This window comes from Antechinus flavipes, chromosome 4, assembly GCF_016432865.1.
Source record: "Antechinus flavipes isolate AdamAnt ecotype Samford, QLD, Australia chromosome 4, AdamAnt_v2, whole genome shotgun sequence".
Lineage (NCBI taxonomy): Eukaryota > Metazoa > Chordata > Mammalia > Dasyuromorphia > Dasyuridae > Antechinus > Antechinus flavipes.
This window is the reverse complement of record NC_067401.1, coordinates 110,122,947-110,147,876: the sequence shown is the minus strand read 5'-3', so window position 1 is coordinate 110,147,876 and position 24,930 is coordinate 110,122,947. Positions and strand designations below refer to the sequence as shown.

General features: G+C 41.4%; 2 protein-coding genes across 2 annotated transcripts; both read left to right on the top strand.

Moving 5' to 3' along the window:
• The first annotated feature begins 1,423 nt into the window (after window positions 1-1,423).
• Window positions 1,424-3,769, top strand: LAMTOR2 (late endosomal/lysosomal adaptor, MAPK and MTOR activator 2). Its single transcript, XM_051993839.1, has 4 exons — window positions 1,424-1,609; window positions 2,174-2,336; window positions 3,164-3,253; window positions 3,563-3,769. Exons 1-4 carry the CDS (start codon window positions 1,542-1,544, stop codon window positions 3,617-3,619), a joined length of 378 nt encoding a protein of 125 aa, XP_051849799.1. The 5' UTR covers window positions 1,424-1,541; the 3' UTR covers window positions 3,620-3,769.
• A 1,418-nt stretch (window positions 3,770-5,187) lies between these two features.
• On the top strand, window positions 5,188-24,181 carry RAB25 (RAB25, member RAS oncogene family). The gene is made up of 5 exons (XM_051993837.1): window positions 5,188-5,642; window positions 11,280-11,475; window positions 20,275-20,468; window positions 23,012-23,092; window positions 23,638-24,181. The coding sequence occupies exons 1-5, from the start codon at window positions 5,600-5,602 to the stop codon at window positions 23,763-23,765; spliced, it is 642 nt and encodes a 213-aa protein (XP_051849797.1). The 5' UTR covers window positions 5,188-5,599; the 3' UTR covers window positions 23,766-24,181.
• The last annotated feature ends 749 nt before the right edge of the window (window positions 24,182-24,930 follow it).

The window sequence follows — 24,930 nt, the reverse complement described above, 5'->3', positions numbered from 1 at the left end:
CGCCCCCAATGGAGCGGAGGCGCCAGGGCACCGCAGGGGAATACGGTAGTATCGGATGGGAGCACAGTCACTGACTTTAAAAGGGTCCTGAGGTCCAGTCACTTATTGGATGAGGAGCTCATTGAACAAAGAGGAATCCAGAAGACCTGGATTCAAATATGACCTCAGGTGTTATGTAGACATTTATTCTATGCAAAATTGACAGTATCTGACACCTGGTAGGTGCTAAATATGTAACTGTTATTAAACTGTTATTCTCTGGGGGAAAAGAACGGTAAGACAGTGTCTGATCTCTGCGAGTTCAGCTTCTGATGAAGGAGACAACACATAATAACAGTTTCAGCTCACAGAAGTAAGAAAACGGTCAAAGCTGTAACTAATACTTATCCTGGGAAAGACCAGACCCAGAACAATGGTCTTTCTGTTTCTTGGCCTTCTTTTCTTCTGATAACATTATTTATCTTTCCTCTGAGGATCCTTCCTCTTTCCCCTAGTTAGGGGTCTAGCTTCCCCTTCAGAATCAAATAGCCCTAGTGGCTCCATCTTTTGGATTCATGTGTAAAGTGTCTCTCAAGTCATCTAGATTCTAGTCATTTAAGTTCTAAAGTCTAGAAGATCTTGCACTTAATAGAGATAATGATGGATGGCTGTGATTTCATTGGTGCAGGGACCTCCCTTTTCCAATGTGGGCCAGCACCTTCTCTGCAATTTCTAATCTCAGGAAACCTACAGGAAAAGAGACTGTAAGTTACTCAGATTTATGCAATGTATGGCAGAGGCAGGACTTGAACTTGGCTATTTTTGGCTTAATAAATGCTTGTTAATTGGAATCTAACGCCTGATGCCTTATGCAAGAGCCTCCCCTCCTCCCCATCCCACCAAAAGCCTCAGGCTCCCCTCTCTCACGGTTCCCCCAGCCTTCCTCCCCTCCTCCTCCTTCCCTCTTATTCTAACCTTCCTGTAAGTAAACAAAAACAGAAAGCTGGAGAGAAAAGAGCACTAGACAGGGAAACAATAGCTCAACCACGAGTTAGCTGCGGGATCTTGGGCAAATTACAACTTTTCATCCTATGGAGATTAATAATACTTGTCCTTCTTATCCTACAGGGTTGTTATGGGCAACTTAAGTTTAGCCCACTGCCTGGCTCAGGATAAACGCTTAATGAATGCTTGTTGACTTATATGAAAGGGCTTTACGAAGTGCAACGATTTGTGCACACAAAGCTGAAATGAACGGCTTATTACACAAGGACCAGGGTAGTTCCCTTTCCCGGAACCGGTTATAAGTCCTCTCGAGTCTTTACTTCACACAGATTTAACTACAGCTCCCAAGATACTTCACGGACTGAGGAAGAACTACAATTTCCAGGATGCTTTGCAGCGAGGGGCTGCAAAGATCGTTCGTCTTGGAGACTACAACTCCCAGTGTGCCTTGAGAGGGGCAACCAGGTTACGGGAAGCGTCCGACGGAGCTCGAGCCAGGAGGAAGACCCTAGGGACACGGGAGGGACACCGGTTTGCGGGGATTCGGACCCGTCGTCATGCTTCGCCCCAAGGCCCTGACCCAGGTACTAAGTCAAGCTAACACCGGAGGCGTTCAGAGTACACTGTAAGTGTTGAGATGGGGGCGGGGGATCCCGGGGAGAAGATGCAATGCCTTCTAGCTGGGATTGGGACAGCCCCTTAGTCGGGCCCTGTAGCGGGAGGGGGAATTCGGGGTACCCCAGGCAGGGGGAATGAGCCCAGGAACAGGAAGGTGAGGGAAGAAAAGGGGCGCTGTGTCAGTCATGCAGTGAACCAGCATTTATTTAGGCATTCCTAGCAGGTGCAGACACCGTCCTACCACTTGCACCGGGGTCGGGGGGGCGTGGGGAGGGCTCAAAGACAAAAATAAACCCAACTCGGGCTTCCTACAGCTCGAGGTATTCGGTGAATGAAGCCTGGAGGGGGGAGAAAGGGAGGAAGAAGAGATACTGGGGCTGGAGGGCAGGGGAAGCACGAAGGAAACGGTGATCTTCAGCCTGGACTGTTGAGTGTGGAGGAGGAAGCCGGTAGCTTTTAGCCCCACCCCCGCCGGGAAAGCAGGATTTGGGCGAGGGAACTCGGGCTCCTCACCCCGGCCCATTTTGGGGACTCTCAGGCAAGTCCTCGAAAGCATTTTCCCTCCCACCAGGTTGCTGAACAACGAGGGTTCCCTGCTGGCCTATTCTGGTTATGGGGACACCGATGCTAGGGTCACCGCAGCCATCGCTAGCAACATCTGGGCCGCCTATGACCGGAACGGGAACCAAGCCTTCAACGAAGACAATCTCAAATTCATTCTCATGGACTGCATGGTATGAAGGGGAGAAGGGGGGCTCCTGACGGGGTGGGATTGAGACTAGAGTCCGCGGGTGGGTCCATCCTTAGGGTCATTAGTTTAGGGCTGGAAGAGATCCTTGAGTCCAGCTGTGAATACAAAAACCCAGAGCCAAATGGAATGCCCAGGACGCAAACACAGGGAAAGCCCACGTCGGACTCATAGACCTTCCCAGCTGCTTATGTCTTGAAATGCAATTTGATTTAACAATCATTAAGTACCAGATCCTAAGAGCTGGGAGTAGAAAAACCATCCGAGCTTACGTTCTTCTGGAATTCTGACTTCAAATTCAGCGTTGTTTCCACTGTACACTGATCACCCTTAAGTCGAAGACTAGATTTGGAGCAGATGGTTGGAGGGAGGCGGATGCAGAAGCTCCCAAGTACATCATGGAGGTGGGAGCCAAGCAACAGAGGAGAGAATCTCAAGTAGACCCCAAAACAAGAGTATAAGCCGGGGACTTTAACTTTCCATCTCACCTTAGAGATGAAAGGCTCATCCAGAGAGCATTTCATGGGAAATGCCAGTACCCAGATCTTTGCCCTAACAGCTTATAGTTTTGCTGAGAATTAAATACATCAAACTGAGAACAGTAGGAGAGTATATGGAGGTATATGATCCAAAAAAAAAAAAAATAATAATAGAATCTCAGATTTAGAGCTGGAAGACATATGAGAGGTTGCCTATTCCATCTCCCTAAGGAAAGTAAAGCCCAGAAAATTTGCATCATTCCAAAAACTTGATTCTAGGTAGGGACAACTGGGGCCAATCAGCAGTCATATCTCATATTTCCCACCCCTGCAGGAGGGCCGAGTGGCGATCACTCGGGTGGCAAACCTGTTGCTGTGTATGTACGCCAAAGAGACTGTGGGCTTTGGAATGCTGAAGGCTAAGGTGATCCCTTATCCCATTTCCTTTTTAAAAATTTCTCCTGCTGTTGCCATGTCATAGGGTTACCTTTTCTCCTTTAAACCCCCACCCTTTCATGCTCTCATCTTGGTAGTTCTGAGCTCTGTTCCCTATTCCCAACCTTTCTCAAGCGTGAGTATTAATCCCTATTCCCTGGGAAAAGGAGTATATGGGGTTTAAAAACTTATGAGGAGGGGGAGGAAGGGAGGGAGTAGAACTGGAAGTCTGGATGTCCTAGTTCCTAACTCAGTCTGTTGTTGTTTTTGTGGCTAAATTGGCTTAACCCTCTTACAGGCCCAGGCCCTGGTCCAGTACCTGGAGGATCCCCTCACCCAAGTGGCAGCATCATAGCAGTCCGAGGGGATAATGGGCTTGAGATAAAGGGGGGGGGATGAGGGTGGAGGGCTAACCCTGTGGTAGGGGCAGGGCTCTCAGGAAATCTTTCTTGAGGTCTGAAGGGAAAGTTTTCTAATCTCATTGAATAAACTATTTAACATCTGTCTTATGTCTTAGATTCTTTTTAATGAGTTTGTTCAGTGGGGGAGGTATAGAGGAAGGATTAGATTTGTTCTGTTTGGTGTAAATGAGAGAAAGTTTCGAAGAGACACATTTAGACTCCCACAGATTAAGAAAAACAATTAGATATGTCCAGAAATAGAATGGCTGTCTGGAGAGGTGTTGGGTTCCCCTTCCTCAGCAGAGAAAAACTGACCACTTCTGGGATGTGTTAATGGTGAGAATTTCTTTCCTGTATGTATGGAGTGAACTAGAGAGCTGCTAAAGACCCTTCTCGCTCCTAAATTTTGAGATGGATAAGGGATCGATTCTAGGGTGCATTTTTAATAAATTCTTTCCCCTCTCATCAGGAGCCAAGTGGTTTTTGGCTGTGGTTTTCCACTTATAATCTGTAGTAAGCCTGGATGGATGCCCGAATTTAGCAGGGAGGAACAAGTGAGGGACACATTTTATACATGGGGAGCTCAATGTCCTAACTCCTATTCCAGTAGGATCATGTGACCATTTTACTTCTTTCCCCAATCCCTATCTTCAGGCATATCCATTTTGAATGTATTTCTTAGTTTAGAAGACAAGGGAGAGCTACCAAGAACATTTGGCTTCCTTCAAGGATTTAACTGCCTTCCCACTCCCAACACAAAGATGTATCCATTCTTAACTTGGAATCTGCAAGCTGTTTTCAAATGTACTGTCAAGAGTATGGGGCTGGAAAGGAAGTCTCAGCCAGAGAAGGGGATGCCCTGGAGTCCAGATAACTTAAGGTCCAGGCCAGAGGTTGATCAGAGGCCTCAGGCTACACTGCCTCAGCTCCAAATCCTCCCCTAACTCACTTGTGCACACATGTGTACACTACCTTGCAGCACCTGTTTCTTTTTTAGCTACCTTAGTCTGTCTCTCTACCTTGCTCTTCACTTTTCTCAATGGTCTTACCTATTGCTTGCTCTATAATTCAGAGTTCTCAGTTGGCCTTCCAGAGTCCCCACCACCAAACCACCTGGCCCCCATGCCACCAATCCTGTAAAAAATCCTGTTTCCCAAAATGGGTAGAGCCCTGAATCCCAGCCCCACCTCCTGAGGGCTGTCCAGCCAACTGCCCTGGGCTCCCTGGGAGGGGTTATTACTATGGCAACTATACCTGGCTAACTTGAAGCTTCTCCTTGCTGTTCCAGAGCAGCAAGTGTTTCTAGATTATAAGCTTCCAGCCCACACCGACAACCCTTCTTCACTGCAAATGCTCCCACACTCCCCTTTAGCTTGCTGCTCCGGCTGCTTCTGCATTATGGGGACAGGTTTCTTTGTTTTCCCCATGTGGTTGTTACAAACTTAAAACCAAGGGTTAAGTAGCTCTACTAAAGATCAGGAAAGCCTATTGATGCTAATTTAGTGTTCAGTCTCCAGGGTCCTATTTTCCTCCCCAACCTGTCTTGGGAAATCTGTCCTGCTCCCCACCCAGGGCCAGGGCCTGAGAGACACCCAACCTGTCCAACCTGTCGTGACGTCATCGCTCTCTCCACCCACCTGGGCCCCAGGTCTCCAGTCACCTGGCTCTTCCTGTTCCTTGTTGCTTCCGTCCTCTCCTTGTGACCCGTCCTCTTTCTAAGTAGTTGAGATTCCCCAGCCCACCAGTAGTGAGCGAGCTTGCCCTCGTTCCTTTTCCACTGCAAAGGCCAACTATCCCCAATGAGAAGAGGATCAAGTCAAGTCCTCCAGAGAGCAGAGGGTTGAGGGGCACAGAACCAACGCCCTAACCCCATTTTCTACCCACCCACCCCTCACTCCAACCGCACATACTCACACACTCGATGCGGGACCAAGATGGGAAACGGAGCAGAAGAGGATTATAACTTTGTCTTCAAGGGTGAGTCGGGAGTTATGGGGGAAACTGAGATACTGAGAAAGAGAGACTTAGACACTAAGAAGACTGCAATAAGAGACCCTTGGTCTCAGCACTGAGGGCCCCTCTCCCCCAGCCAGTCATTCTACCAGATGATAAAGGGCTCTACATGACAAGAAGCAGAGACGGTTCCTGCATCTATTTGTCTGTTTTTAGTTATAATGATAGTAGTTTCTTAATAATGGGATTTATAATCAGAAAAAAAATCTAGCCACATACCTCTGCCCCACAATCTGTAGTTAAGTAATGGAGGTAAGACTTTAGAACTCCTCTGCTCACTGAGGTCCCCCTTACCCCAAAGAAAGAAAGGAATCTGGGGTAGGGAAGATTGGAAAGGAATAAAGGGATAAAAGAGGGTGGGTCTCCTTATTTTGTGTTGCAATAGAAATGACCCTGCATTTCCCTATTAAGGAAAGAGGCTTATTAGAAAGTTGATAGAGTTTAGTGGAGCGTACTAGGCATGGAGTCAGGAATACCTGAGTTCAAATGTGATCTCAGACACTTACTAGCTATGTGACTTCACCTGTTTGCCTCAGTTTCCTCCTCTGTAAAATGATCTAGAGAAGGAAATGGCAACTCATTACAGCTTCTTAGCAGTCTAAATGACCAACAGCAACAATGATGATGTAATGAAAAGAACTAGGACTCTTAGTTTATCAGCCCTGTGACATTTTTTGGCCTATTTCCTTATATGTAAAGAAAGGAATTAGGTTAGCTAATCTTTAAGTGTATGATCTTCAGACTTTGCGAGTGAGCTTCTAATCAGCATTTATTAATCACCCACTATATACCAGGCACTGTGCTAGCTGCTGGGGATTCTCACCCTGGAGAAACAAGGGCATCGGAGTTCTGGGCTTCCCACTTCTCTCCTGTTGCTTATTCCTCTTGGCCCTCTCAAAACCATTTGTGCAGATTCTGTCCCACTCTTTCCCTGTTTGCATGAGTGACCATCCTTTTTGATTTCCTTCTCTTACACCCTACTCTCCCTTCAGGGCAGGGTGTACATTGTAAGACTCAGCTTCCCCAGTCCACCCCACCCACCCAGCCTCTCCCAGACCCAACCCTTATTCTGGCTCAAATTCCCTAGAGGGCAGTAGGGTATTTACCCAGGAGCTAGGGGAAGCTGCACCCCTTTTTTCCTGAGAAAGGTGGGGGTGGGAAAGAAAAGGTGAGGAGCAATAGTGATCTGATGCCCCGGAAAGGGAAAGAGGAGCCCTTCCCTTTGGGAAGGATAATTTAGCTTAGGGTAAGGAACAGGGACAGAGACTCACACAGAGTAAAACAGACAGAAGGACCCAGAATCCTTATATACATGGAGATTCTTAAATGTAGACCTGCCTACAAACACACATGACTATCCATATGTATACAGACATATGAATGCATATATGCACAACTCTGCAAATACATGCAAGCCTCGTACCCTCACATACATACATGTAGAGGTCACATAATATGTAAAATAAGAGGCAGTTAGGTAGCAGTGAAGATAAGAGTCCTGGACCTGGAAGACCTGAATTCTAATACATTCTCAGATTTGCACTGGCTGTATTACTGTGAGTCAGTCACTTAATCTCTGCACACCTAAATTTCCTTATCTGTAAAATGAGATACTAATTTTTAAAATCCAGCATTCTTTTTGCTAAGTAGCATCAAAGAACCCAGCTTTAATTTCTGATCTTACTCCTAATTTGCTGTGTGATTTGATAAATCATTTAAATTCCAGTACTTCTCATAGTTATCTGTATCTTTAAAATGAAGCAGATGATCTTTGGGTCTCTTTCAGTTCAAATACTGTAAATAATACCAAGCACTGAATAAATGTTGGTTGGTTAAATTCTGAGACCATACTAGCATGTGTGTGTATGTGAACACATATATGCACACACACACATATAAAAGAGCACACATTGTACTCTTTCCTTTCTCTATATATACACAAGTGCAAGCAGGCATAAATAGCCACACCTAAATGGTGCTAATAATTAAGAAACAGGTGAGGTTGGTAGAGCACGAACCCTGGAGTCTGGAGGATCTGAATTCAAATCCAGTCTCGGGTACATATTAGCTGTGTGACCCTGAGAAGTTACTTAACCCCAATTGTCTCCAAAAAGAAAGAAAAATAAAATATATACACAGGTTCAAATGTACTATACAATATTTTATTTATTTATTTTAAAATTTTACTAATAACTTTTTATTTTCAAGATACTTGCAAAGATATTTTCAACATTCACCTTTGTAAAACCTTGTGTTACAAAATTTTCTCCCTCCCTTCTCCCCACTCTCATTCCCTAGATAGCATGTAATCCAATATACATTAAAGGTGCAGTTCTTCTAAATTAAACATATTTCCACAGTTATCATGTTGTACAAGAAAAAGTAGATCAAAAAGGGGGAAAAAATGAGAAAGAAAAAAAAAGCCAACAACAACAACAACAACAAAATGTGTAAATACCATGTTGTAATCCACACTCAGTCCCCACAGTTCTCTCTATGGGTGTAGATGGCTTTTTCCATCACAAATCTATTGGAACTGGTCTGAATCATCTCATTGTTGGAAAAAGCCAAGTCCATTACAATCTTGTTGTTGGTGTGTACAATAATTTCCTGGTTCTGTTCATTTCACTCAGCGTCAGTTCGTGTAAGTTTCTCCAGACCTTTCTGAAATCATCCTGCTGGTCATTTCTTACAGAACAATGATATTCTGTAACATTCATATACCATAATTTAATTCTCCAATTCATGGGCATCCACTCAGTTTCCAGTTTCTTGTCACTACAAGAAGGGCTGCCACAAACATTTTGTACATGTGGGTCCTTTTCCCTTTTTTATGATCTCTTTGGGATTCAGGTCCATTAGAGACACTGCCGGATCAAAGGATATGCACAGTTTGATAGCCCTTTGGGCATAGTTCTAGATCACTCTCCAGAATGGTTGAATCAATTCACAACTCCACCAGCAATGTATTAGTGACCTAGTTTTTCCACATCCCCTCCAACATTCATCCTTATATTTTTCTGTCATTTTAGCCAAACTGAGAGGCTGATAGCGGTACCTCAGAGTTGTTTGAATTTGCATTCTCTAATCAATAGTGATTTAGAGCATTTTTTCATATGACTAGAAATGACATTTCTTTGTCTGAAAATTATCTGTTGATATCTTTGATTATTTGTCAGTTGAAGAATAGTTTGCGTTCTTAGAAATTCTCTAAATATTTTAGAAATGAGGCAATTATCAGAGTGCTTGGATGTAAAAATTTTTTCCCAATCTGTAAGAAATGATTAGCAGGATGATTTCAGGATGAAATGTTCAGGATTAGCAGGATGATTTCAAAGAGGCTTGGAGAGACTTATATGAACTGAGGCTAAGTGAAGTGAATAGAACCAAGAGAACATTCTATACAGCAACAAGAAGATTATAAGATGACCAGTTCTGATGGACTTGGCTCTTTTCAAGAGTGAGATGATTCAGGCCATTTCCAATGGTTTTGTGATGAAGAGAACCATCTACACCCAGAGAGAGGACTGTGGGGACTGAGTGTGGATCACAACATAGTATTTTCACCTTTTTTATTGTTGTTTGCTTGTATTTTGTTTTCTTTCTCATTTTTCCCCTTTTTGAGCTGATTTTTCTTGTGCAACATGACAATTGTGGAAATATGTATGGAAGAACTGCATATATTTAACATATATTAGATTACTTGCTGTCTAGAGGAAGGAGTTACACAGAAGGGAGTGAGAAAAAATTTTAACACAAGGTTTTGCAAGGATGAATGTTGAAATTATCTATGCATATGTTTTGAAAATAAAAAGCTTTAATTAAAAAAATTTTTTTCCCTAATTTTCTACTTCCCTTCCAATCTTGGCTACATTGGTTTTGTTTGTACAAAAGCTTTCGATTTAATATAATCAAAATCATCCATTTTATAATGTTCTCTGGTACTTCTTTGGCCATAAATTTCTTCCTTCACAGCTGTGAGAGGTGGACTATCCCTTGTTCTCCTAATTTGCTTACTATACATTCTTTTGAAAAATTAGACATCCTCCCCCCGTGATTTTCTCTAAACCCAGTCAAAGGTATTAGAAGATTCAGACTTAGACCCCCAACACACACTAGGAAATGCCTTAGCTCTGCGTTCAGCACCTTCTCTCTAGTCCAATCTTCTCCTTCTCTCTCTGCTCCTCTGGTCCCCTCTCTGACTTATCTTTAACCTATCAGAAGAGAGCCCTCCTATCAAACTCTGCATACCCTTTGATCCAGCAGTGTCTCTACTGGACCTGTATCCATCCCAAAGAGATCATAAAAAAGGGAAAAGGGACCCACATGTGCAAAAATGTTTGTGGCAGCTCTTTTAATAGTGAAAAGAAACTGGAAACTGAGTGGATGCCCATCGGTTGGGGAAGGGCTAAATAAGTTATGGTATATGAATGTTGGGATATTATTGGTATATGAATATGGAATATTATTGTTCTGTAAGAAACAGTTAGCAGGCTGATTTCAGAAAGGCCTGGAGAGACTTACATGAACTGATGCTAAGTGAAATGAGCAGAAGCAATAGAACATTGTACATGGCAATAGCAAGATTATACAATGATCAACTGTGATGGACGTGGCTCTTTTCAACAATGAGATGATTTAGGCCATTTCCAATAGACTTGTGATGGAGAGAGCCATCTGCACCCAGAGAGAGAACTATGGAGACTGAATATGGATCACAACATAGTATTTTCACCTTTTTTTGTTGTTTGCTTTCTTGTTTTTTTTTTCCTCCCATTTTTACCCCCTTTTGATCTGATTTTTCTTGTGCAACATGGTAAATGTGGAAATATGTTTAGAAGAACTGCAGGTGTGTAACCTATATTGGATGAATTGTTGTGTAGGGGAGGAAGGAGGAGAAATTTGGAATACAAGGTTTTGAAAGTTGAATCTTTGTATATTTTCTTGAAAAATAAAAACCTATTATTATATTAAGAGAGAGAGAGAATCCTCACTTGACAATCAGACTAAAAGTCCCTCTTTGTCATGGATAAGACTATAGTATCTCTAGAACTTAAGTGTAGTCTCAGTCTTCCTGTAAAGCGTTTAGGGCTTTGTTCTGTCACAGAGACAGGCGATTCACAGACAGTGAGGCAGGCTTTGGATAGGAGTCATTTATAATAAAGACAGGAGAGTTAAAGCGTGCTTAGGAATACCACAAATAGATCTTGGGCCATCCCATCCCCAAATGCTCCAAGATAGTTATAACCCTGCAGAGATAGAAAAAAAAGGAAAGTAGCATAGAACAGAGAAAGAGACTCAAAGGCAGAGAGAGACACTAACTGAAATACTCAGGAAAAGACCAAGAAAAAGCAGAGATACAGAAAGAAAATAACTGGCTGTTCACTCTTTGCCTAGTAGGTAGTTAGTTTATCCTATAGCAGATTGCTTGCTGCCCTGAAGTGAGGGGGAGGTGGGGGGGAGAGGAAGAAAAATTTGGAACACAAAGTTTTGCAAAGGTGAATGTTGAAAACTAAATGTGTATTTGTGTTTGGAAATATAAAATACCATTAAAAATTTTAAAAACAACAGCAAACAATTCTCTTCAATGTCTCTTTCCAGTGGTGCTGATAGGGGAATCTGGAGTGGGAAAGACCAACCTGTTGTCAAGATTCACACGAAATGAGTTTAGCCATGACAGTCGGACAACCATCGGGGTGGAATTTTCTACTCGAACTGTGCTGCTAGGAACAGCTGCTGTCAAAGCCCAAATCTGGGACACAGCTGGGCTGGAACGATACCGTGCCATCACTTCAGCGTGAGTCTTGGGTCTTTGAGGGATGGAAGCAAGGGAGAAACACATAGGAGACTATGTTTAGGAATAGGGAAACGAGAGAATGAAATGAAATGAACTATAACAATTGCTTCTATCTACGTAGCAGCAGTAGAAAAACATAGTGAGTAGAGTTGCTCAACTGCTCCTATTTGCCCTTATCTTCACATATATCGTACTATACATTATTGCTTAGATGGGTTTCTCATATGTTCCTTCTCTGCTCTGTAATTTTTTCTTGTTTTTTTTTTTTCTTTTCATTTTTTTTTAAGTTCTGAGCTTCTAAGCAGAGACTCAGGTCTTACTTTCTTTTCTAGGGGTGCTTCCCCTTTCAACTTTGTTTCCAACAAGCAAATCCAGACTACCAAAGACCTGTAGTTAATTCTATTTATAAAGACAAAGTAAATCTTTAAAAGAAAGAAGGTAAATAGACTTTCCTCATGGCCAGGGGAGAAAGGAGATAAAGATTACTAAATTGTGGTCTTTAAATTAGGGACAATTTCAGCATCTTTTTAAAAAAAAATAATAATAGCTTATTTTTCAAAATACATGCAAAGGGAATGCAAGGTTTTTCAAGCGTGAATGTTGAAAACCGTCTTTGCATGTATTTTTTTTATTAAAGCTTTTTATTTTCAAAATACTTGCAAAGATAATTCTCAACATTCACCTCTGTGTTCCAAATTTTTTTCCTCCTTTCTCCTACTCCCTCCCTTAGACAGCAAGTAATCCAATATATGATAAACATGTGCAATTCTTTTATACATATTTCTACAATTTTCATGGTTTGCATGTCTCTTGAAAAATAAAAAACTACTGTAAAAGGCAAACAAAAAATAAAATACATGCAAAGATATTTTCAAAATTTATCCCTTCAAAACCTTGCGCTCCGAATTTTTCTCCCTCCTTTTCCCCCTCCTCTAGACAGCAAACAATCCAATAAAGGTTAAACATGTAATTCTTCCAAATATTTGTCATCCACATTTGTCATTCAGCATCTATTTTGATACTATACATAACTAATTAACCCCAAATTTTCCTTCCCTCTCAGGATGTTGACCCCCATACTTTTGACTGCTTCTTCCCAAACTACCAATCTCAGCTCCATGGCTTTTCATGCACTTCCCTTATCTCATTCCATGAGCTGGGTTCCTCTTTGGCTTCAATCTGGATTTACCTTTAAAAGTTGCCCAGGGGTGTGGCTTATTATTCGCTCAAAGAACTTGGTCCTACCTCAGACAGAGATCACCTGGCATAGCTTCATTTTTAGTTAGTTTAACAAGTTGTTATCAGCTTCTTTTCTGTGATTAGGTTCTGGGCTTTCAAGAACCATCTCTCTTATACTCTCCTAGTTAAACATTTACTATCCTTGGCAAATCAACCGCAGCACATTTGGGCATATTTGTCCATAGTCCCAAATTCTAGATAGAACTTTAGTAATCCCAGATGCCAGACATATTATATGCATGTGTTAACAATAGTACATGTGTGCATATCCATATAAGCAAATAGGCGTAGTCAGCAAAATACATCAATGCAGTAATAACACAAGAACAAGATAGCAACATACTAGTACATAGAAAAGTCAAATTAAAGGGCATTTATTTATTGTTGGGTTTTAGGGGGCTTTGGGGGGGAGGCAATTGGGCTTAAGTGACTTGTCCAACAGCTAGGAAGTGTTAAGTGTCTGAAACCAGATTTAATCAAAAAGCATTTATTAAGCACCTACTATGTGCCAAGCAACTCTGCTAAGCAGTGGGGATACAAAGAAAGGCAAATGACAGTGTTTACTCTCAAGGAGGTCAAGATCTAAGGAGGAGACAAGATAAAAATAACTTCTTACAAACAAGATAAATACAGGATAAATTAATGATGTAACATTAAAGGGGATTGGGGATTGCCAGGAGGCAGAAGTGAGGAGGAAGAACAATCCAGACATAGGGTTCTGCCAGTAGTAATGACGAGTTGAGAAATGAACTATTTTGTTTTAAGAAACAGCAAGGAGGTCAGTGTTATTGGACTTCAGAATACATGGGGGTGAGTAAGGAATAAGAAGATTTTGGGGGTCAATTAGATCGCACAGTAGACAGAGCACCAGCCTAAAGTTGGGAGGACTGGTGTTCAAATCCATCCTCAGACATTTACTAGCTATGTGACCCTGCTTGATCCTGATTGCCTCCAAAAAAGAAGACTGGAAAAGTTGGGAAGGGATCGGGTGATGAAGGGATGTAATTAGCAAAGAATTTTATATTTGATCCTGGTGGTGATAAGAAGTCCCTGGATTTGTGACATGGTCAGAAGATTAATTGGAAGTTAATTTGACATCTGAATAGAGGATGAACTGGAGTGAGGAGAGACTAAAAGCAGGGAGACCAATTAGCAGGAGATAAATATGTGTGTGTGTGTGTGTGTGTGTGTGTGTGTGTGTGTGTTTGTTATGGGTCAATATAAGAAATTAGATGGGAGTTTTGTAGGAGCCAAAGATGACACAGAGTCTACTACCAAATTTTAAAATAAGGTACTGTAAAATCTCATAAAAGAAAAAGAAAAAATTCAGGCTTCTTCTCTAGTATTTGAAGGGAGAGTCAGAAATTTTTATGCAGATTTTCCAGATTATAAACTCTCCATGATGTAGAAGGGATAACTATACTGCATCCCTAAAACTGAATGCATAGACACTACAAGCTGGCTAGCCTATTACTCTGTGTAGTAATATATATTGATATAGATATAAGATGGGGATAGGTAAAATACATATTTTTCTCTCTTGCTCTCTCTCTCTGTGTCTCTGTCTCTATCTCTTTGTCTCTCTCCCTTTCTCCCTATCTATGATATATCATAGCTATAGCTTAAGACTATTTATCACTGAACATCTAGGCAGGAAAGGTGTTTCAGCCCTCTACCCCTCTGTGGACTGGTTGCTGAATTACAATATACTGCTTCATTTGAAATACTATTTCTGAGTCACTCTTTGATAGGTAGGAGCAGTTAGTTGGTGCAGTGGATAGAGCAAAAGCCCTGAAGTCAGGAGGACCTGAGTTCAAATATGGCTTCAGACACTTAACACTTCCTAGCTGTCACTTAACCCCAATTGCCTCAGTAAGAAGGGAAAAAAAAAAACCTCATAGCTTTTTTGCTTGAAATCCTTTGCAATAAGTGACTATCAATCTCTTCCTGCCCATCAGGGAGTCCAACTAATTCACTTATAGTAAAAGTGATTATGGCAAATTGTCTTTATAGGACTCCCACTAGTTTCTGAGGCTATCCTATAAAATAGGAGAATTGTTTGGTCTTTCCACAACCGTATCCATGAAGAAAAACTAAACCAACCTCTTGTTCAAAATCTAGACAACAAATTTGAACATCTATTTCTGACAGTTCTGTTCCAAGTTGTAGTTGGGGATTACCTTCTTCTAGCATCTTTCTTGGTTGTTAGCATCTGCAGTCTCTCCACCTTGGAAACTCTAAAGTACACATTAATAGGTCCACACAGTTCTCATCCAAATGTCGTGTCACCTATGTTGACATCACTGAAATTTTTGTTCTAGTCTTAGTGTCTCTAATATGTTTAGCAATGTGTGATTGCAATACCTTTGAGGGTAGTTAGGTAAAATCCTTGGCTTCTTGATGCTAGCTACTACTCTTTTTCAAAAAAAATTTATTAAAGCTTTTTATTTTCAAAACATATGAAAGATAATTTTTTACCATTGACTCTTACAAAAGTTTGTATTCCAATTTCCCTTCTCTTTTTTCTACCCCTTACCCTAGATGGCAAGTAATCCAATATATGTTAATCATTAATTAATAATATGTTAATTAATGAATGTAAATATACATGTAAATCAAATATAGGCAAACATTTATACAGTTATCTTGCTGCACAAGAAAAATCAGATCAAAAAGAAAAAAAAAAAAGGAAGAAAATAAAATTCAATCAAACAACAACAAAAGAAGTTAGAATGTTATGTTATGATCCACATTCACTTGCCACGGTCCTCTCTCAGGGTGGAGATGGCTCTCTTCATCACTGAACAACTGGAACTGCTTTGAATCACGTCATTGTTGAAGAGAGCCACGTCGGGTCAGAACAAACCATCCTATAGTCTTGTTGTTTCCTTGTATACTGATCTCCTGATTCTGCTCATTTCATTTAGCATCAGTTCATGTAAGTCTCTCCAGGCCTTTCTGAAATCATCCTGCTGGTCATTTCTTACAGAACAATAATAGCCCGTAACATTCATAACTTATCTAGCCATTGTCCAACTGATGCAGCCACTACTTTTTCAGTACTATGCTTTCAGTCTCTGCCTTGGTCTGAATGGATCCAGGCGGGAAGTCTGTGTCTTGTGAAATACTTCTTTTACAAAACTTTAGCAACCGCGTAACTTTTCAGAAGTTTAGAGTTTGCCTGAGCATATTTCATGAAGTGGTTAATCACTATAAAAATATAATCTATCCATTTATTACTATTCTTAGTCATAGCTAGCATTTGTGTAATGATTTAATGTTTGCAAAGCACTTTATTAACATTATCTCACTTTATTCTCTCAACAATCCTGGGAAATAGGTGCTACTACTTCATATAAGGAAACTGAGGCAGATAGAATTTAAGTGATTTGCCTAGGGTCATATAACTGATAAATATGAGGGCAAAATTGTACTAACATCTGCCTGACTCCAGGTCCAGTGTTCTATGTACTGCATCACCTAGCTGCCTTCAATCTCCTTCCAGATAAATAGGCAGAACATTTATTAAGAGTTTAATATATGTTAGGCATTATAGTAAGTGCTGGAAATACATATATAAGCAAACAGATAGTCCCACCTCAAGGTGTTTACATCTAATGGGGGAAGACAACATCTAAAGGGGAGCTACTCCCTTGCTCAAAAACCTCTAGTGGCTCCCCATTGCCTCTAGAATAACATATGAACTCCTCAGTTGGGCATGTAATGCCCTTCTCTGTATAACTTAAACCCAACTTTTCAGCTTTATTTCATGTTACTTCCTTTCACAAAATCTGGAATCTAATCACACAGGATTACTTAGGAGCTTTTGAATGAACTCTGTGCCTTAGCTTCCATTTATGAGCATAGCTTTTTCATTTGCTTAAAATTCACTCTCTTTTTTTTTTTTTTTTTTTTAATTTTTATTCTTTGGAGGCAGAGTTAAGTGACTTGCCCAGGATCATATGTCTAGTAAATATGTGAAGGCTAGACTTGCATTCAGATCCTCCTGACTCAAAGGCCTGTGCTCAATCCACTGCTGCCTACCCGACCCCGCCAAATTCACTCCCTTTTAATTTTTGTCTCTTAGATCACTTGTATTCTCTCAAGGCTCAGCTCAGATAATTAAAAATCAGGCAGTCAATAAGCTTTTTTTTTTTTTTTTTTAATTTGCTGAGGCAATTGGGGTTAAGTGACCAGATAGTGTTAAGTGTCTGAGACCAGATTTGAACTCAGATCCTCCTGACTTCAGGGCTGGTGCTCTATCCACTGCTGCACCACAGTATGCATTTTTTAAGCACCTACTTTGTGCCAAACACTATCCTATGGACTGAGAATCCAAAAAAAGGCAAAGGATGGTTCCTGCCCTCAAGGAGATATTTTATTTGATCTTGGAGGTGAGAGGGAACCACTGAGGATTATTGAACAGGATGACTTAGTCAAAGGACTAGTTAGGAATTTACAGCTAAGAGGTGGACAGACTTGAAGCAGAAGGACCAAGCAGCAGGTTAGTGTAATAGTATAAGCATGAGGTGTGGGGGCTGCTACCAAAATGGTGACAACATCAGAGGAGGGAAGGGGGCACATTTGGGACTTGTGAAGGCAGAACTGACAGGCCTTTTGGACGTAAGATAGAATGAGGGATTGAGGATGGCTCCCAGGATTGTAAATCCAGGTGATTGGAAGCATGGTGGAACTTTCCATTCCCAGTTACAGGAAAGTTAGGAAGAGGGGAGGACTTAAGGAGGAAAAATAATGAGTAGTTGTGGACATGTTTTTAGTTCAAGAGATCTACAGGATATCCAGTTTGAGATCTTAGAAAGGCAGATGGAAATGGGAGTCTGGAGGTTATAAAAGAGATTAGAATTGGACAAATAGATCAGAGATGATGATTGAATCCATTCCCAAATAAAATAGTATAAAGAGAGAAAAGAAGAATCCCAGGACAGAATGCTGTAGGACCTCTTCCTTTAGTGAGAGTGATCTGGATGAAAATTCAGTAAGGAGGCTGAGAAGTAGTCAGATAGAAGGAGAAAAATCAGGATAGAGGAATGTCATGGAAACCTGGAGAAAAGGGTGATCGACAGAGTCAATGGCTGCAGAGAGGACAAGAAGGTTGAGAATTGAAGAAAAGGCTGTTAGATTTTTTTCAGTTAAGAAACTGCTGAGGGACAGCTAGGTGGCTCAGTGGTAGAGCACCAGCTCAGGAGTTAGGAGGACCTGAATTCAAATTTGACCTCAAAAATTTAGTGGTTGTGTGACTCTGGGCAAGTTACTTCACCCCAGTTGCCTCCAAATAAATAAATAAATGGACAGATAAGTAATTTTTTTCTTAAAGAGACATTGCTGGTCGTTTTAAGAAGGATAGTTTCAGTTGAATGATGGTCAGAAGCTAAATAGGAGAGTTAAAAAGAGAGTGAGAAGAAAAGAGGTGGAAGCATTGATTGTAGACAGTCTTCTCAAGGAATTTAATCACAGAAGGAAAGAGAGATATGGGATAATAGGTAGTGGGGATGGGGGAAGAGATGGGCATGTTTGTACACAGCAGGGGAGATTAAAGATAAGTGAGAAAGTGGAGAAGATGGAGAAGCCTTTCCTGACCTATCTAGTTGTTAAGTTTTCTCTCAGGCCTCAAATGATATTGAATTTAGCTATCTGTGAATGTGTATATCTATATATGGGTAAATATTGTAGCCATACCGCAAGAAGAATTCAAACTACTTGAGAGCAGGGATTCATTTTTTGTCTTTGTATTCCCATCACTTAACTATCTGGTAAGAAAGATTACTAAAACTATGGAACACAAAGTTTTGCAAGAATGGTTGATGAAAACTATCTTTGCATGTATTTTGAAACATGAAAAGCTGTTATAAAAAAAAGTAAGGTGACTGACACATATACAAAAATATTTGTTGCAGCTCTTTTTGTAGTAACAAGGAATTGGAAATTGTGAAGATATTTATCAATTGGGAAATGGCTGAACTAATTGTGGTATATAAATGTAATAGAATGCTACGGTCCTCTAAGAAATGGTGAGCAGGCAGATTTTAGAAAAACTAATGCAAAGTGAAATGAGCAGAACCAGGAAAACAGGGCATGCACTAGCAGCAACATTGTGTGATGATTAACTATAAAACACCTGAGCGATACAATAGTCCATGACAATTGAAAAGACTTTGTGATGAATAAGCCATCCACAACCAGAGAAAAAACTATGGAGTCGAAATGCAAATTGAAGTATATTAATTCTGATGTAATGTGATTTTGGGGTCCCCTGACCTCGGGGCTTCTTTCTAATGAGTCCTTGGTCTTCTGGCTTTGGAATCTGCCCCTGGAAAATGAGCATATCCAATCTTTCTGAAGACCACCCTTAATTCATCTGGAGATTACTTCCTAGTCTCGGATCATGGAATTAATATATGTATGATTGAAAGCTATATAAGTGCAGCTTCAGTCTCTTAACTGGATTCTCTTACAATTCAGTTCCCTCATTAATGGTGTCACATTGCTTTTAATAAACTTTGCCCCTTGACTAAGAGATGGGTTCAAGCCTACAAATTCTTTTGAGACATTTTGCAACACTGGTCTGGGACTTTGGGGTCCCCCTTCTCAACCTCATCAATTCTATTGTTTTTTTGTTTTGTTTTGTTTTTCCTTTCTCTTTTTATACTGACTCTTCTTTCACAGCATGACTAATGGACTAATGTAGAAACATTTAATCTAATTGTATATGTATAACTTGTATCAGATTGTTTGCCATCTGGGGGGAAGAGGAGGGAAGAAGGGAGAAGAAATTTGGAAATCAAAATCTTAAAAAGTGAATATTGAAAACTATCTTTACATTAAATGAAAAAAGTGGGGGGAGTGACTCAAAAAAAAAAATAGACTGATTGGGGGCAGTTAGGTGGTACAGTGGAACTATGAAGTCAGGAGGACGGTAAGTTCAAATCCAGTGTCAGCCATTTACCAGCTGTATGACCCTGGGCAAATTACTTAACCTTGATTGTCTTTAATAACCCGACTGCACTGATATATGTTTGTTGAATTAAAATGTTGAATTTCCAAGATGAAAACTTCAAATTGCAGTAACTGACATTTATTTGAAATGCAGCATGGTATGCAGATAGAGAGTCAATCTTTGATTGGCTAAGTTCAAATCTTGCCTTTGACACAGTGATCTAAGTAATTAAAATTACAATTTATAGAGCAGCTGCCCAGCTGCATTGTTAGGAGTTTCCTCATCTGGTGGTTTCCTATACCAGTAATATCACAGGTCAGGTTAAAAAAAAAATTGCTAACATCAAATTGTGTTTTAGGGTTTATAAAACACTTTTACATTATTATGTCATTTGATCCTCACAAAACCTTGTGAGATAGATGTTGTTATTAGCCCCATTTCCCAGATGTACAAACTGAAGCTGAGAATAGGTAAGTCACTTACTCAGAATTTGAACTCAAATCCTCCTGAATGACAGTCTACCTGCTTCGGCCCAATACCACCATATTTCTCTGTGTGTTTGGGGATACCCTAATTATGATTCCCTCTCCCCCTCTCTCTCCTAGGTATTACAGAGGGGCAGTCGGGGCTTTGCTGGTATTTGATCTAACCAAACACCAGACCTATGCTGTGGTGGAGCGCTGGCTGAAGGAGCTCTATGACCATGCAGAGGCTACCATCGTGGTCATGCTGGTGGGCAATAAGAGCGACCTGAACCACGCTAGAGAGGTGCCCACGGACGAGGCTCGCATGTTTGCTGGTGAGGGCCGAGCCCTGGGGCTCTGCTGGGCTTTATTTGAGGCCATTTCTAGTCTCTTGGCCCTGGTTCTCCCACTTCCACATTCTAAGTTACTCCAGTTCTCAGGGATCTGTGACTGCCTCAATGGGGAACTTCTTCCATGTCCTGGTCCAAGCCCCTCCCAAGTCACTGCAGTTAGAAAAGTTGTTCTGCTCCCTCAAACTTAGTGAGGGGTCACACAGTAGTATAAGCCTGTAGCCCCTGACAGTCCTGCCAAATTTATGCTCTGCCGGCTCATTCCTGAAAAGTGAAATAATCAATCAACAGATACATATGTACACATGCATTTTTGTAAGGTATACACACGCACACAAAATAAACACCATATAGTTTGGGGAGGCAGATGTTCATTCAGGAATTCTTAACTTAGAGTTTGTGAATTTGTTTTTTAAATATATATTTCTTTTTTCTTTTTGCTGAGGCGATTGGGGTTAAGTGACTTGCCCAGGGTCAGTCACACAGCCAGGAAATGTTAAGTGTCTGAGAACAGATTTGAACTCAGGTCCTCCAGACTTCAGGGCGGGTGCTCTAATCACTGCGCCACCTATGTGCCCCTTAAATGTATATATTTCAATATAATTAGTGTCCTTTGTACTCCTACGTATTTTTATTTTGTGCATTTAAAAATACTATTATGAGAAGAGATCCATCCCTAGGCTTCACCAGCCTGCCAAAGGGATTCATGATGCCAAAAATGATCAAGAATTCCCTATTAGTATTTTGGGGTCAGGAAAGTACCTATAAAAAATGGTGATTGAGCTGAATCGTGAAAGAGACAAAAGAATGGAAAGAGTGTATTCTAGCTATGGGGAAACAGTTGGAGCCGAGGAGTGCAGTGTGAGATACAGTAAGAAGGATATTTTGGTTGAACCATGGAGTGCAGGACTAATATATAATGAGGCTGGAGATGTAGGTTGAATAAATGAATGAAACATTTATTAAGCACTTACTACATGGGAAGGGGCAGCTAGGTGGCCCATAGGGTACAGAGTGCTGGGCCTGAATTCTTCCTGAGTTCAAATCTGGCCTTAGATACTCATTAACTCTGTGGTCCTGGGCAAGTCACTTAACCCTGTTTTCCTTAGTTTCCTCATCTGAAAAATGAACTGGAAAAGAAAGTGATAAACCAGTCCAGTGTCTTTGCCAGAAAACCCCAAAGGGTAACAAAGAGTCAGACATGACTGAACAATAATAAACAACAACAGGAAAACCATTGTATTAAGTGTTGGGGATTTGGGACCAGATTGCGTGGGACTTAAAAAAAAACAAATGTAGTAGTTTGTATTTAATAGTACAGATAATTGAGAGCCACTAGAGTTTGTAGGAGAGTGACATGATCAATCTATCAAGTATCTATTAAGTGTCTCCTATGTGCCAAACACTGTTCTAAATGTTAGGGATACAAGTATAAAGAATGAAATCATCTCTCTAATTGTAATGAGCTTACATGCTAATGGAAGAGACCACAAACACGTGTAAAATATTCATGTAGCATAAATATAAACCTTTATGTTGTTGTTGAATCAATTTTTCAGTTGTATCCAACTTCTTCATGACCCTATGTGGAGTTTTCTTGGAAGAGATGCTGCAGTGGTTTACTATTTCCTTCTCAAGCTCCTTTTGCAGATGGGAAAACTGAGGCAGACAAGGTTAAATGGCTTACCCAGGGTCACACAGTTAGTAAGTGTCTGAGGCTTAGATTAGATGAATCTTCCTAACTTCAGGCCTCGTACCTTAGATTGAGGATTAGATTAGATGAATCTTCCTAACTTCAGGCCTCGTACTCTCTCCACTGCATCACTTAGCTGCCCAATATAAAGTTTAAAAATATCTATATATGTGTACACACACACACACACACACACACACACACACACAGTATTTAAATACAAGGTACCCTGAGAGGGGAGAAAATTAAAAGCTGAGAGAATAGGCATAGAGAATTAGTAAAAGCTATGTGCAGAAGATGCTTTCTGAGGTGCACCTTAAGGAAAAAGAAGGGCTCTAGGGTCGTTGGTAAGAAAGAAGCAGATTTCAGGAAGAGGAGACAGCTACTACAAAGGTGTGGGGAGAGGAGATGGAGTGAGTGAGGAAGGGAAAGAAGGCTAGTCTGGCTGAATTGAAGAGTGCTAGAGGGGCAGTCTTGTGCAATGAGCCAGATCTTTGTTTCAGGAAGATCTCTTTGGGAAAGTTTACTTTATGATACACTAGTATCTAAGGAAAATGTGTGACATTGATATTGTTAACAAAAACATTCATTCAAAGCTATTTAGTGATACATTAACATTTGAACAGATTCACAGAAGAATCTCTGATAACATAGGGATTCATTTAAGATTTAAACATCATTTTTCTCATGTCTAGTCCCCCACTGATAAGTTTTTTTATCAATGTTCTCACTGTCCTGACAAGTTACTTTCACTGGGGTTGTTGTTAAGAGTTTTCAAGGCTTTCCTCTTATTATCAATATTAATACCAATTACTGATTTCCTTTTTTGTATCAGAAAATAATGGACTTCTGTTTCTTGAAACCTCAGCTCTTGACTCCACTAATGTTGAGCTGGCCTTCGAAACTGTCCTTAAAGGTTCGTATGATTCTTTGTATGTCTCTAAGGCTACCATCCTTTCCCACTGCCTGCTCTCAGGACTTTGCTTGATTGGGTCTCTAGCAATTCAGATAGCTGTATTCCTCCTGTATATCACCAAAATCTCAGCCCAATCCCCTGCTACACTCAGCTTTTAGGGCTTGTAATTTCTCTTTGTCTCTGTCTCTGTCTCTCTCTTCACATTTGTATTTCTTTCCTTTCTCCTAAGAAGTTTGCTCTGGCCTGTTCTTCTCAAAACTTGCCTTTGTCTCTTTCTTTCCAGCTCTCTGTCGTCCCTCCATTTCTCTCTCCCTTTCCTTTTCCTTAGGGAATTTCCTCTAACCCATTCTTCTCACAATTTGCCTTTTAGCTGGGGGAAGAACTCGGCAATCTTGATCCCTGTAGCTTCCAGAAATAGAATGCAGCAAATCCTCCTGTTTCTTAAACTAACTTCCTTTCAAATCCTGCTGCTCCTAGTGCTCCAGAAAGGGAATTAGATAAAGGTGAATGATCCGAGCTTTGACCTCCACTCTTTGCCTTCCCAGAGATCTTCACCAAGGTGTCCAAGCAGCGGCAGAACAATGCCCGTGCCAATGCGATCACTCTGGGCAGTGCTCAGCCTGGCCAAGAGCTGGGATCTGAAGAGAAGAAGGCTTGCTGTATCAGCCTCTGAAGCCAGCCAGTGACCCGAGTACCATGTCCTGAAGCTTCTCTTGTTTGATCTGAATTTCTTATCATACTTTCCCCATGAGTCTCAGCCCTACAAAATGAGGGGGGGACCCAAGTGTCTAGAAAGGCATTCTTGGTCTGTGACTGACCACTTTCTTGGACTGTTAGGGGAGTTTCTATAACCTAATTTCACACCCCTTCCCTATTATTTCTGTATGTCCCCTTCCTCTACACAAGATTAACAAGCTTCTGGGATATTTCTGTGCCCTTTGAGATCAGCTGGCCCTAAGCACTTTGCTCTCATTTACCTAGGAATCCAGGATTCTGTTGCCTGCTTTTTTTGCTGTGTTCCCTTGAACCCTCCCAGCAGTGCCCCACTCCCACAAGATCCAACCAATAAAACTGTTTTGTAACAAGGGCCACCTGTTGCTCTTCCCTTGTATTTGTCCCTTCCCCCTCTCCTCCCACCCACCCATGGGTCTTCGGCATCCTTCCTTCTCTGTCTAGTTCAAGACCCCTCCCTAAAGTCTTTTCTTTGAAGCCCCCAGCCTTTGTCTTCCTCCCCTTGAGCCTGCTGTCCCCCAGTGCCAGCTGTCTCTGGAGTCCTATGGTCTGGGGATGGTGCCAAGGAGGCGGGGAGGTGCCCACCCTCCCCTCTGCCAACCCTCAGGGCAGGTGGGAGGGAGGAGGGAAGGGGACCTAGAAGGCAAGACAAAGGAAACAGCGTTGGCAGGAACCATCTGGTGCCCTGGGCATTGGTGCCAAGAGCTGAGGTCACCTATACAGCAGTGGGAGGAGTAGAGAAGAGGGTTCCAGGGGGCCAGGCACCTTAAACCCCAGCTGGAGATGGCAAGGAGGGAAAAGGAGCCAGATGGAAAACCTAGGCCCTTATCTTTAGGGGGAAGGAAGTTCAGGAGGCAGGACACTTTTTTCCTCAATAATAAAAAGGTGCGCTGACAGCTTTGGTGCACGTGGGATTAATCACTGTGCTCCATCTCCTTCTGTTTCTCCCCCAAGTAGTCAATCTTGTGTCCCTGAAGGGATCCTGGAAGAAGCTGGACCAGGTGTCTGGAAGATAGGGCTCACTGTGTCCAAATGTCTTTTGGTACATTAAAGTCTTCTCTACAGGTTGGAATTGGGAAGAAAGCTGATGAGGACCATTAACTACT

What these genes read in the sequence shown, in the direction of transcription:
- LAMTOR2 (XM_051993839.1), top strand. Translation starts at nt 1,542, where the DNA reads ATGCTTCGCCCCAAGGCCCTGACCCAGGTACTAAGTCAAGCTAACACC. An exon ending in GGAGGCGTTCAGAGTACACT is followed by an intron (nt 1,610 to 2,173) that starts GTAAGTGTTGAG and finishes CCCTCCCACCAG; the next exon opens with GTTGCTGAACAACGAGGGTT. An exon ending in TTGGAATGCTGAAGGCTAAG is followed by an intron (nt 3,254 to 3,562) that starts GTGATCCCTTAT and finishes ACCCTCTTACAG; the next exon opens with GCCCAGGCCCTGGTCCAGTA.
- RAB25 (XM_051993837.1), top strand. Translation starts at nt 5,600, where the DNA reads ATGGGAAACGGAGCAGAAGAGGATTATAACTTTGTCTTCAAGG. An exon ending in TTATAACTTTGTCTTCAAGG is followed by an intron (nt 5,643 to 11,279) that starts GTGAGTCGGGAG and finishes GTCTCTTTCCAG; the next exon opens with TGGTGCTGATAGGGGAATCT. An exon ending in TACCGTGCCATCACTTCAGC is followed by an intron (nt 11,476 to 20,274) that starts GTGAGTCTTGGG and finishes TCTCTCTCCTAG; the next exon opens with GTATTACAGAGGGGCAGTCG.